Source organism: Coregonus lavaretus, assembly GCF_964263955.1.
Source record: "Coregonus lavaretus genome assembly, chromosome: 1".
NCBI classification, from domain to species: Eukaryota; Metazoa; Chordata; class Actinopteri; order Salmoniformes; family Salmonidae; genus Coregonus; species Coregonus lavaretus.
The window spans coordinates 73877200-73890708 of NC_139988.1; the positions used below are offsets into that span (position 1 = coordinate 73877200).

Below are 13509 nucleotides of genomic sequence, written 5' to 3' on the forward strand. Positions count from 1 at the left end.
GTTACTGATGGTAGGCTTTGTTACTTTGGTCCCAGCTCTCTGTAGGTCATTCACTAGGTCCCCCCGTGTGGTTCTGGGATTTTTGCTCACCGTTCTTGTGATCATTTTGACCCCACGGGGTGGGATCTTACGTGGAGCCCCAGATCGAGGGAGATTATCAGTGGTCTTGTATGTCTTCCATTTCCTAATAATTGCTCCCACAGTTGATTTCTTCAAACCAAGCTGCTTACCTATTGCAGATTCAGTCTTCCCAGCCTGGTGCAGGTCTACAATTGTGTTTCTGGTGTCCTTTGACAGCTCTTTGGTCTTGGCCATAGTGGAGTTTGGAGTGTGACTGTTTGAGATTGTGGACAGGTGTCTTTTATACTGATAACAAGTTCAAACAGGTGCCATTAATACAGGTAACGAGTGGAGGACAGAGGAGCCTCTTAAAGAAGAAGTTACAGGTCTGTGAGAGCCAGAAATCTTGCTTGTTTGTAGGTGACCAAATACTTATTTTCCACCATAATTTGCAAATAAATTCATTACAAATCCTACAATGTGATTTTCTGGAATTTTTTTCCTCAATTTGTCTGTCATAGTTGACGTGTACCTATGATGAAAATTACAGGCCTCTCATCTTTTTAAGTGGGAGAACTTGCACAATTGGTGGCTGACTAAATACTTTTTTTCCCCACTGTACATCTCTGGTCCTGGCTTGTAGACGACCTTAAGGCTGTAGTTTTGCAGAGTCAGGAGCATGCTTTGAAGCCTCTTGGGCGCGTTGAGGAGAGGTTTACTGAATATGGCAATGAGTGGTTTGTGATCAGTTTCAGTGGTGACCAGCTCTCGTCCACAAAAGTAGTGATGGAAGCGCTGGCAGGAGAAGACGATGCCAAGGCACTCTTTCTCGAGGCAAACGCAATGGGCTGGCCTTCCTGCATAAAGCAGCATCCAAGTCCACTTTGGCTTGAGTTGCTCTGGATTGTGACAGGCTTTGTACGTAGTAGCACAACACTGGCATGGATGAAGCCAGAGATTTAATCTCCTGCACCGAGACCTCGTGTTTGGGTAGCCAGTGCCATGGTGTGTCTTTGTCCAGCAGCCGGCGCTGGGGCTCACAGACTGCTGATAGGTGTGGCATGAAATGTGCAATAGTTTGCAAAGCCGATGAGACGCTACACTCCTTTTGCATCAGACGGGTTTGGCATGTCGAGGATCATGTTGACTTTATCTGGGTCCGGCTTCAGGCCTGTGGCCGAAAGAATGTGGCCATGGAAGTGACCGTCTTTTACCTTGAACTGCAGCTTCTTCAGGCCAAGGGGCAGCTTAACTGATCGGCAGCACTCCATCAGTGCCAGGAGCTTCACCTCGTGGTCGTGTTCTGCGTCTTCGTCTGTGTCACCACAGCCTACGATCAGGACATCATCAGCGATGGGTTCAATGCCTTTGAGCCCAGCCAGTAACTCGTGCCGCTTGTGTTGGTATACCTCAGGCGCCATGGAAACACCAAACGGGAGCTTGAGCCAGCGTTTGACCCCAGGAGGTCCAGAAGGTAGGTCATGAAGCTGCTTTCTTTGTCCATTTTGCATTGCAGGAATGCATCTCGGGCGTCCACCAAGGTGAAAATCCAGGCCTTGGGAAGCTTGTAGAGGACATCCTCCAGTTTGGTTCAGATGCTTTGGGTCGATGCAGACCCTCAGCTTCTCTGACTTTTTCATTATGACCATATTGCTGATCCAGTCAGCTGGTTCAGTCATGTGGCCATCGGCCTCATACTTGTCCAGCTGGGCCTTCACAGCCACTTTCATTGCAATGGGCACATTGCGAGGAGCACACTGGACAGGAGTGAGGCTCTCATCCAATTAAAAGTGTACCTCCCCAGGTACTGACTCAACAGGCCTGTTGAATACATCGTCATATCTGCTGAGTAGTTGTTCTTTGGACAGGAGTACATGCTGGACATGCTCCACGATGTGCAGGTCATTGGGTAAGGTGAACTGTCTCAGTCCCAGGCGTTCGCATGTAGAGCCTGAGAGGAGAGGATGTTGACTGGTTTTCACAATCTCAAAACACCAGCTTGTTTGTGTCCCCGAATAACACATTCGGTCTCAAAGATGCCCATAGAGCTCATTAGCTCTCCCGAGTACAGCTTTAGTCTAGTATTGCTGGGCAAGAGATGCGTGTCAGGTGCCAGATTGATTTTGCTGTAGTTATCATTATTAGAGGGCAACAATGTTTTAATGGACTTATCAAATAATCATACAAAACCATATATTAATTCAATGTTTATTTCGGAGGTTACAACTGAAAAGACTTCACTTGACATATCTCTGACCCTGCTACACTGCAAATGCATTAATCTTGTCACACACAATTATTAAATGCCATTTGTCCAAAAACACATTCACACTCGACAAAAAGCATAGGCAATGCGGATATTACACTACACATTTTTTATATATAGGGAAACTGACTTTTATTTTGAAGAAGTAAAACAGTTTTCAAGCCTGTCATGTATAGGGAAAGCTGATCAATGTTGTACAAAGGGAGAAAAGCGTAGTAGAGGTGCAATGTCAAGTAATGTAACCCAAGATAATGTTGTTTTGGAATGAAGACTGGCTGGCTCTGTTGGACGAGGTTCCAAGGGCTCCTCCTCTGGCTCAGTAGTCTCTCCTGTCCTGGTTCTGGTAGCCCCCCTTGTAGCCTCCCCTGTATCCACCACTGCCACCACCCTGGTAGCCGCCCCCGCCACCACCGCCACCACCCTGGTAGCCGCCACCGCCACCACCCTGGTAGCCGCCACCGCCACCACCCTGGTAGCCCCCGCCTCCCTGGTAGCCCCCCCTGTTCTGCCCCTGGTAGCCACCACCGCCTCTGTTTCCATCTGTGGAGAGAACCAGAGATGGAGAAAGAAAAGAATGGTTTGAAGAGATTAAATTAGGAAAATGTGAACAGAAAAGTAAAACGTCGGAAAGTATTCAGACCCCTTGACCTTTTCCACTTTGTTACATTACAGCCTTATTCTAAAATTGATTAAAATTGTTTTTTCCCCCTGATCAATCTACACAAAATACCCCATAATGACAAAGCAAAAACAGATTTTAGACATTTTTGCAAATGTAGATACAGTACCAGTCAAAAGTTTGGACACACCTACTCATTCAAGGGTCTTTCTTTATATTTACTATTTTCTACATTGTAGAATAATAGTGAAGACATCAAAATTATGAAATAACACATATGGAATCATGTAGTAAATAAAAAAGTGTTGAACAAATCAAAATATATTTTATATTTGAGATTCTTCAAAGTAGCCACCCTCTTTGCCTTGTTGACAGCTTTGCACACTCTTGGCATTCTCACAACCAGTTCATGAGGAATGCCAACGGTCTTGATGGAGTTCCCACATATGCTGAGCACTTGTTGGCTGCTGTTCCTTCACTCTGTGGTCCAACTCATCCCAAACCATCTCAATTGGGTTGAGGACGGGTGATTGTGGAGGCCAGGTCATCTGATGCAGCACTCCATCACTCTCTTTGGTCAAATAGCCCTTACGCTGTACTTTGCTCCGTTCATCTTACCCTCAATCCTGACTAGTTTCCCAGTTCCTGCCGCTTAAAAACATCCCCACAGCATGATGCTGCCACCACCATGCTTCACCGTAGGGATGGTGCCAAGTTTCCTCCAGACGTGACGCTTGGCATTCAGGCCAAAGAGTTCAATCTTGGTTTCATTAGACCAGAGAATAATGTTTCTCATGGTCTGAACGTCCTTTAGGTGCCTTTTGACAAACTCCAAGCGGGCTGTCATGTGCCTTTTACTGAGGAGTGGCTTCCGTCTGGCCGCTCTACCATAAAGGCCTGATTGGTGGAGTGCTGCAGAGATGGTTGTCCTTCTGGAAGGTTCTCCTTTCTCCACAGAAGAACTCTGGAGCTCTGTCAGAGTGAACATTGGGTTCCTGGTCGCCTCCCTGACCAAGGCCCTTCTCCCCCGATTGCTCAGTTTGGCCAGGTTCTAAACTTCTTCCATTTAAAAATTATGGAGGCCACTGTGTTCTTGGACTTCCAATGCTGCAGACATTTATTGGTACCCTTCGCCAGATCTGTGCCTTGGCACAATCCTGTCTCAGAGCTCTACGGACAATTCCTTCGACCTCATGGCTTGGTTTTTGCTCTGACATGCACTGTAAACTGTGGGACCTTATATACAGTGTATTGACATTTTCCACATTTGTAAAAATGTATAAAAAATAAAAAACATATCTTATTTACATAAGTATTCAGACCCTTTGCTATGAGACTCAAAATTGAGCTCAGGTACATCCTGTTTCCATTGATCATCGTTGATATGCTTCTACAACTTGCTTGGAGTGTCACGATCGTCTAATGAGGGAGACCAAAGCGCAGCGCGTTGAGCGAACATGACTTTATTAAATTAAAGTACTCACTACAAAAACAACAAACAACGACGAATCGTGAAGTCCTCAGTTACAATGACTGACAAGGAACAAAAACCCACAACACTAAGGTGAACACTGACAGTTTAAATATGGCTCCCAATCAGAGATAACGAGCCGACAGCTGACACCCGTTACCACTGATTGGGAGTCACACGACCAAACAAGGAAACACAACCAAATACAACACAACCAATACCAAACACAACCAAATGAACACACCCTGGCTCAAAATACACAGTCCCGGAGCCAGAGCGTGACAGTACCCCCCCCTAAAGGCGCGGACTCCGACCGCGCCTACACCCCAAATAGGGAAGGGCTGGGTGGGTATTGCTCCTCGGAGGCGGCTCCGGCTCCGGGCTTGACCACCACCCTACTACAATCCCCCCGTAGTGCCCCCAGTCCGATCTGACCCAGTTAGCTGGATCAGGACTGCCGACGCGCACCCCTGGCTTGGCGCGTGAGGCAGGAATGGACCGGACCTGGCAGACGATACGCACCCTTTGCATGGTGCGTGGAGCCGGAACAGGCCTCACCAGGCTGAAGACTCGCATCCCTGGCATGGTGCGAGTAGCAGGAATGGGCTGAATCCGGCTGACGACTCGCACCCTTGGCTTGGTGCGAGTAGCAGGAATGGGCTGAATCCGGCTGACGACTCGCACCCTTGGCTTGGTGCGAGTAGCAGGAATGGGCTGAATCCGGCTGACGACTCGCACCCTTGACTTGGTGCGAGTGGCAGGAACAGGCTGAATCCGGCTGACGACTCGCACCCTTGTCTTGGTGCGGGGAGCAGGACTGAGCCGGACCGGGCTGACGACGCGCACCACTGACCTGGTGCGGGGAGCTTGGATGGGCCGGACTGGGCTGGCGACGCGCACCACAGACTTGGTGCGGAGAGCAGGAACGGGCCGGACAGGGCTGACGAAACGCACCATAGACTTGGTGCGGAGAGCAGGCACGGGCCTGACAGGGCTGGCGACGCGCACCACAGACTTGGCGCGGAGAGCAGGAACGGGCCGGACCGGACTGGCAACACACGCCAGTACCTCTCGCCGTGCCTCTACTTCCTCCATCCCCTCTTCGACCAGTGGCCCCCGTAACCCGACGGCCTCCTCCGGCAACCCACTGGACCGCTCTATCGCGGCCTCCTGCTGGTCCGACGTCGTGAGCCCCCCCCTAAAAATTTTCTGGGGTTCTCTCCTCTTCGTGGACCAGGCCTCCATCGTTCTCGCCAGACTATCACCCCACTGCTCCAAAGTCCAGCCTCTCTCCTCTTCTCTTGGCTTGGCCCAGTCGAGACTCCTACTCAACTGCTCCCAAGTCCATCCTCTCTCTTCTTCATGCTGCTTGATCTGGTTAAGGTGGGTTTTTCTGTCACGATCGTCTAATGAGGGAGACCAAAGCGCAGCGCGTTGAGCGAACATGACTTTATTAAATTAAAGTACTCACTACAAAAACAACAAACAACGACGAATCGTGAAGTCCTCAGTTACAATGACTGACAAGGAACAAAAACCCACAACACTAAGGTGAACACTGACAGTTTAAATATGGCTCCCAATCAGAGATAACGAGCCGACAGCTGACACCCGTTACCACTGATTGGGAGTCACACGACCAAACAAGGAAACACAACCAAATACAACACAACCAATACCAAACACAACCAAATGAACACACCCTGGCTCAAAATACACAGTCCCGGAGCCAGAGCGTGACATGGAGTCCACCTGTGGTAAATTAAATTGATTTGACATGATTTAGAAAGGTATGCACAACTGTCTGTATAAGGTCCCACAGTTGACAGTGCATGTCAGAGCAAAAACCAAGCCAGGAGGTAGAAGGAATTGTCCTTAGAGCTCAGAGACAGGATTGTATTGAGGCACCGATCTGGGGAAGGGTACCAAAAAAGTGCTGCAGCATTGAAAGTCCCCAAGAACACAGTGGCCTCCATCATTCTTGAATGGAAGAAGTTTGGAACCACTAAGACTCTTCCTAGAGCTGGCCGCCCGGGCAAACAGAGCAATCGGGGAAGAAGGGCCTTGGTCAGGGAGGTGACCAAGAACCCAATGCTCACTCTGACAGTGCTCCAGAGTTCCTCTGTGGAGATAGGAGAACCTTCCAGAAGGACAACCATCTCTGCAGCACTCCACCAATCAGGCCTTTATGGTAGAGTGGCCAGACGGAAGCCACTCCTCAGTAAAAGGCACGACAGTCCGCTTGGAGTTTGCCAAAAGGCCCCTAAAGGACTCAAGATTCTCTGGTCTGATGAAACCAAGATTGAACTCTTTGCCCTGAATGCCAAGCGTCACGTCTGGTGGAAACCTGGCACCATCCCTACGGTGAAGCATGGTGGTGGCAGTATCATGCTGTCGGGATGTTTTTCAGCAGCAGGGACTGGGAAACTAGTCAGGATCGAGGGAAAGATGAACGGAGCAAAGTACAGCGAGATACTTGATGAAAACCTGCTCCAGAGCACTCAGGACCTCAGAGAGGGGCGAAGGTTCACCTTCCAACAGGACAACGACCCTAAGCACACAGCCAAGACAACGGGACAAGTCTTTGAATGTCCTTGAGTGGCCCAACCAGAGTCCGGACCTGAACCTGATTGAACATCTCTGGAGAGACCTGAAAATAGCTGTGCAACGACGCTCCCCATCCAACCTGACAAGAGCATGAGAGGATCTGCAGAGAAGAATGGGAGAAACTCCCAAAATACAGGTGTGACAAGCTTGTAGCATCATACCCAAGAAGACTCAAGGCTATAATCGCTGCCAAAGGTACTTCAACAAAGTACTGAGTAAAGGGTCTGAATACTTATGGAAATGTGATATTTCAGTCTTTTATTTTTTTATACATTTTCTATAAACCTGTTTTTGCTTTGTCATTATGGGGTATTGTGTGTAGATTGAGGGGGAAAAAAACAATTTCATCAAATTTAGAATAAGGCTGTAACGTAACAAAATGTGGAAAAAGTCAAGGGGTCTGAATACTTTCCGAATGCACTGTACTATGTGTGGGCTAATGCTAACAAGTTGTGCGAAGAACGGAAGTGAAAGACTGCAGGAGAGAATGTGAAAAAAATTAAATGTGGGGGGATGTTTTTAGAGTGGCCTAAAAGCTCAGGCATGAAGGGATGATAAGGGGTGAGTGCAGGTCACAGACTGTGGCTTTAAGAAAAAACTGAAGTAAAAATTCAGAAATTTTTTAGAGGATAAAGGTGGTATAAATTAATATGCACCTCGGTTGTAACCGCCTTGCCTCTGTTGGTAACCGCCTCCGTCTGAAACCAACCTTAAATGGTAAGCATGTGCGAGGCCACAACTAACGTGTCCAATATATTCTACAAATGACTTTTGTGCTTGTTTGCATTGGTGGTTAGTTATGTTTTCATGATTTGCATGCGGGTTTAGGGTACTTTTCTTTCTCGTTATATAAATAATATGTTACTGGGTTCAAATACATGTTCTTTCTGTTTCAGAGTTTTAGCTCAAGTAATCCACAAATAAAAACAAAATGTGTGTTTTTTTCCACAAATAAATATAAAGTTGATAGTATGTTTGAAATACTGGTTTCCTTAGAACTACCTAAACATAACCAATGCATTGTTTTTACGATGGTATATATTACATCGAATTAGTACACTTTAAAAAATAATAATGTTATAGGCGTCAAATCCCATTCTAGACTACTATTAATGGTGCCCAAGGTTTGGGCATTTCGAAATGGGAGAAGAGGGGACTGCAGCTCACTGACGGTAGCTTTACGAAGAAACAGAAGGAGAATTCAGACATTCATAAGAAAATAAAGGTGGTATAAAATGGTTCATAAGCACCTCGGTTGTAACCGCCTTGCCTTTGTTGGTAACCGCCTCCGTCTGAAAACAACCGTAACCATAAACTGTAAGCACAAGCGAGGCCACAACTAATGTGTCCAATATAATCCACAAATGACTTGTGCACTTTAATAACAGTTATTTTCCTTTATAATGTCTATACATTTGTGCTTGTTCACACTTTATATCAAGTTAATTGTTCAGCTATGCTTTCATCAATTGACCTTGCATCTGGGTTTACGTAAAATAAAATATTTGTCGTCATAGCAAGAAGCTGTTACTGGGTTCAATTACATGTTCTTTCTGTTTCACAGTTCAAGCTAGAGCAATCCCTCAATACAATTAAGACAGTATTTACAGTGCAGTAAACCCATTAATACATTGTGTTCTTAGAAATTCTAACTTATCCCAATGTTTCTGAAGAACTGCCTAAACACAATGTGAAGATATACATATTACAATACTCTTTAAAATGTAGATATTAAAAAGATGGTTGTTGCCGCCATTCTGTAGGTGTCAAATCCTGATGGTTCTAGAATAGTATCAACCATGTCCAGCGGCTCTGGCACGACAGAATGATAAGAGGTGTCTGCAGCTCACTGATAGTGGCTTTAAAAATATCATAAGATTTTAGTTTTTCAATAAAGACATTCATTAGAAAATAAAGGCAGTAGAAATTGGTTCATAAGCACCTCTGTTGTAACCTCCTTGCTTCTGTTGGTAGCCGCCTCTCTGACCGTCTGAAAACGTACAATGAAAACACTTTACACACAGCTGAAAAAATAACACATTTCTGACGACATATATATTTTTTTGTCTCACTCTCTCTCACATCAAACTGAAATAAGACCCATACACACAGTTGCTCTCTTATAAGATTCAGACAATCATGCATTTCAATCAATTATTTCAAACACCTCTGTTGTAACACCTTGCTTCTGTTGGTAACTGCCTCTCTGGTCTGAAACCGTACAGTGAAAACAGTTTAGAATTACACACAGCTGCGGCACGCAATGAGCGTGGGATAACAAAATAAATATCACATACAAACACAAATATTCAGTTTTTTCCCACACAATATATGCCTATTGCCTACAGGCAATACTTTTTTCACACTATCGTGCCAGCCACAATCTCATTGTGTTAGCTTAATATTTTATTTTCACATTGTCCTCTCCGGCACGGTTCCAGTATTTATGGTGGATGTATAACCAGGCAGCCCGTCTCAGTAGTGAGAAATGGGCAATACACCACCACCCTCACACCCAAACATTTTAACATATTCAATAAACCATGCATTATAATTACCTCTCAATGCATTGAGAGAAAATAATACATCATTACAACATTCAAAATACAGGACAGCGACCACCTGCGTTGCATCCACTCTAAGAAATGTTCAGGTTTGCTAAGGATAATATTGTGGTCAGTGGTACGGAAACACACACACACACCCTAAGGCAGACCTGTGTTTACAAGATTGGCACTTACCTCTGTTGTAGCCACCCTGCTTCTGCTGGTAGCCACCTTTCTGATCTGTAATAGAGACACACAGGACCCGTTAAAATCAATTACAGTCTGTGTTACTTGTGGTATGTGGTGCCTTATGTGTCCCAAGGGACCAAGAGGATTCAATTACATTTACATAATTTAGCAGATGCTCTAATCCAGAGCGATTTACAAATTGGATAAGTGGTATGTGGCAATTTTCATCATGTCACGCAACAGGGCATATAAAAACAAAATACTGATACATAATCAGTATGCTAGTATTTGTGTTCTTGTTGGACTATGTAGGAGTAAGGCATTTCATTCTACACCATATTGCAACGTTTGGCTAAAAGCCCTAGAAGCTGCCACATTTTAAAAAGTAACTTTCAGGAAGAAAAAAAATATCTAAAACCAGATTAGTTATAGTGAAACAAGTTAATTCTGGTCTTTATTTTGACAGTTTGTTGCATAAGTTAAACTCTACCATTGAAATCGTGATGTAGAGACACCTTGTGAAGGTGGGAGGGGTTCGGTATGAAATACACTCCTCTCTAGATGTGCTGGGTGGTACCACCTCAAAGCTTACTATAAAAGCAGGTGACAGCGCGCCTTATTTGGCAATGGAGTGTGCCAATATATTTACCATGATGCTTCCTTGACTACACTACAGACATTACACAAAATTCACAAGGCAGTAAGGCACATTTCCACATGACCAAATTCAAAGTTTTTGCTTACCGTTTCATATACATCTGTGTTTCTACAAAGACAAATAAACATGTAGGCTATGAGGATTATACGATTATATTCGTACCTACACTATATATGCAAAAGTATGTGGACACCCCTTCTCACAAGGTGAGTGGATTTGGCTATTTCATCTACACCCTTGCGGATAGGTGTATAAAATCGAGCACACAGCCATGCAATCTCCATATAGACACATTGGCAGTAGAATGGCCTTACTGAAGAGCTCAGTGACTTTCAACGTGGCACAGTCATAGGATGCTACCTTTCCAACAAGTCAGTCAAATTTCTGCACTGCTAGAGCTGCCTCGGTCAACTGTAAGTGCTGTTATTGTGAAGTGGAAACGTCTAGGAGCAACAACGGCTCAGCTGCAAAATGGTAGGCCACACAAGCTCACAGAACGGGACCACCGAGTGCTGAAGCGCGTAGCGTGTAAAACTCGTCTGTCCTCGGTTGCAACACTCACTACTGAGTTCCAAACTGCCTCTGGAAGCAACGTCAGCACAAGAACTGTTCGTCAGGAGCTTCATGAAATGGGTTTCCATGGCCGAGCAGCCGCACACAAGCCTAAGATCACCATGCGCAATGGCAAATGTTGGCTGGAGTGGTGTAAAGCTCGCCGTCATTAGACTCTGGAGCAGTGGAAACATGCTCTGGAGTGATGAATCACGCTTAACCATCTGGCAGTCCATCGGACAAATCTGCCCTGTACAGTTTGGTGGAGGAGGAATAATGGTCTAGGGCTGTTTTTCATGGTTCGGGCTAGGCCCCTTAGTTCCAGTGAAGGGAAATCTTAACGCTACAGCATACAATGACATTCTAGACCATTCTGTGCTTCCAACGTTATGGCAACAGTTTGGGGAAAGCATTTTCCCGTTTCAGCATGACAATGCCGCCGTGCACAAAGCGAGGTCCATACAGAAATGGTTTGTCGAGATCGGTGTGGAAGAACTTGACTGGCCTGCACAGAGCCCTGATCTCAAGCCCATCTGACACCTTTAGGATGAGTTGGAACGCAGACTGCGAGCCAGGCCAAATCGCCCAACATCAGGGCCCGACCTCACTAATGCTCGTGGCTGAATGGAAGCAAGTCCCTGCAGCAATGTTCCAACATCTAGTGGAAAGCCTTCCCAGAAGAGTGGAGGCTGTTATAGCAGCAAAGGGGGGACCAACTCCATATTAATGCCCATGATTTTGGAATGAGATATTTGACGAGCAGGTGTCCACATACTTTTGGTCATGTAGTGTACATCCATCCCATCGTAAACAAGAAATAGATGACAATGGTGGTCATGTGAACTCGTTTTTTTCCCCACCCCCTATGACTAATTGGTGACACAGTCCGCTAAGACAGTTGGTTCTTGGTTCAACGGTTGTGAGTTCTAATCCCACATGGGTCAGATATCTTTTTTTAAATCTTTTTTATCCTTTATTTACAATATTCATCCCGTACACACACACTTCTAATTTTGAAAAGTGAAAGCATACCTGTTAGAGGGGTCGCCCTGGTAGTAGTTTTTTTATATACAGTACCCAAGACCAATCTGTGAGTTAGTTTGACCATTGGAAAAAGAGCTATTGCGTAAATAATTACGACAATGCAGGTTGGATTGAACCCCTAATCTTCATTTTCAAGGTGATGATTGCACTTTTCTTCCCAACACAATACCGCAATAAATGTGAATCCACATTTTAAATATATTTTTGGGGTGCCCAATGGGGGATTCGAACTTACACCGCAAGTGGAAATAGATGTCAGGAACTAAGCACGTTACCACTGTGAGCTAACTGTCCAGAACCATATTTCCTCGCAAAGCACAATTTTATTATCAGTACACTTATAGTGAGAAAGTGTTGGGATCTGGCACAACTACATTTACCCGCCCCCAAAATGAATATTTATGAGCAACTCCCCCCACCCACAAATGTCTTACCTGATCGCTTTTTAAAATTTTTATTTTAAGGGGTTGGGCAAAGGCTGAAATTGGGGTTGAGTAACGCTTCACATTTCAGGTAATTTGATACAGAGCCACAGATGGACTATTCTATATGACTGATTTGATAGACTGATCTGATTAAGACCATTGGCGAACTAACCCTTGTATCTAGTAAGGGTGGGTGATAAGAAACGTACGCACTCCATTTTATTTTAAATTGACTCCTACATGGCTAACGATTTACAGTCTCTCCCCTATGTCTGTCGTGTTGAGTGCTTTTATTTTGTGCTTTATTTAGACATACACTGAGTGTACAAACATTAAGAACACCTGCTATTTCCATGACAAACTGACCAGATGAATCCAAGTGAAAGCTATGATCCCTTATGTCACTTGTTAAATCCACTTCAATCAGTGTAGATGAAGGGGAGGAGACCAGTTAAATTATTTTTAAGCCTTAAGACAATAAGGTATTGTGTATGTGTGCCATTCAGAGGGTGAATGGGCAAGACAAAAAAGGTTTAAGTGCCTTTGAACAGGGTATGGTAGTAGGTGCATTCCATTGCATGAGCCACATCAGTTAGCATAATTTATGAACATTCTAAGTTACCATGGCAATTGAGCATCAGTTGATAGAACATCCCAAATTACCATGGAAATTATTGCATCACAATACCAGGCAGCCATTGCGAGTGTACCGATAGTTACCGGAGTTGTAACTCCAGTTCTATGAGTGGAGCGGAGCCCCATAGGGGAGCTCTGCTCCTATTGGTTTACCCCGCTGCCTAGGCAGCGAACAGCCTGAGACAAAATTGTGCACACACCTGCAGCCAATAGGAGTACAGGTGTCCCTATAAGAGGGGACGCATCCCCTCAATCAGCCTCCCAAGAAATGATCTTCAGCGAGACTGGAGGGTTGGCAGGGCCTTAAGTCCTATGGGGCTCCGCTCCACTCATAGAACTGGAGCTACAACTCCGGTAACTATCGTTCTATATCGTGGAGCTCCGCCCCATAGGGGAGCTCTGCTCCTATTGGTTTAAGGCAGAGCGCAACGCTCCA

At 45.3% G+C, this 13509-nt stretch overlaps 1 protein-coding gene across 1 annotated transcript in view; it reads right to left on the reverse strand.

The window, feature by feature from the left end:
* Window positions 1-2544: 2544 nt before the first annotated feature.
* The window catches only part of LOC311099670 (eukaryotic translation initiation factor 3 subunit C-like), a 104899-nt gene continuing 93934 nt past the window's right edge, over window positions 2545-13509 (reverse strand). The window contains 7 exon segments of the mRNA XM_084140390.1: window positions 2545-2866; window positions 7680-7721; window positions 8274-8315; window positions 8966-9013; window positions 9191-9202; window positions 9205-9234; window positions 9765-9809. Of these exon segments, the coding sequence (XP_083996516.1) occupies window positions 2643-2866; window positions 7680-7721; window positions 8274-8315; window positions 8966-9013; window positions 9191-9202; window positions 9205-9234; window positions 9765-9809 (443 nt within the window). The 3' untranslated portion in view covers window positions 2545-2642.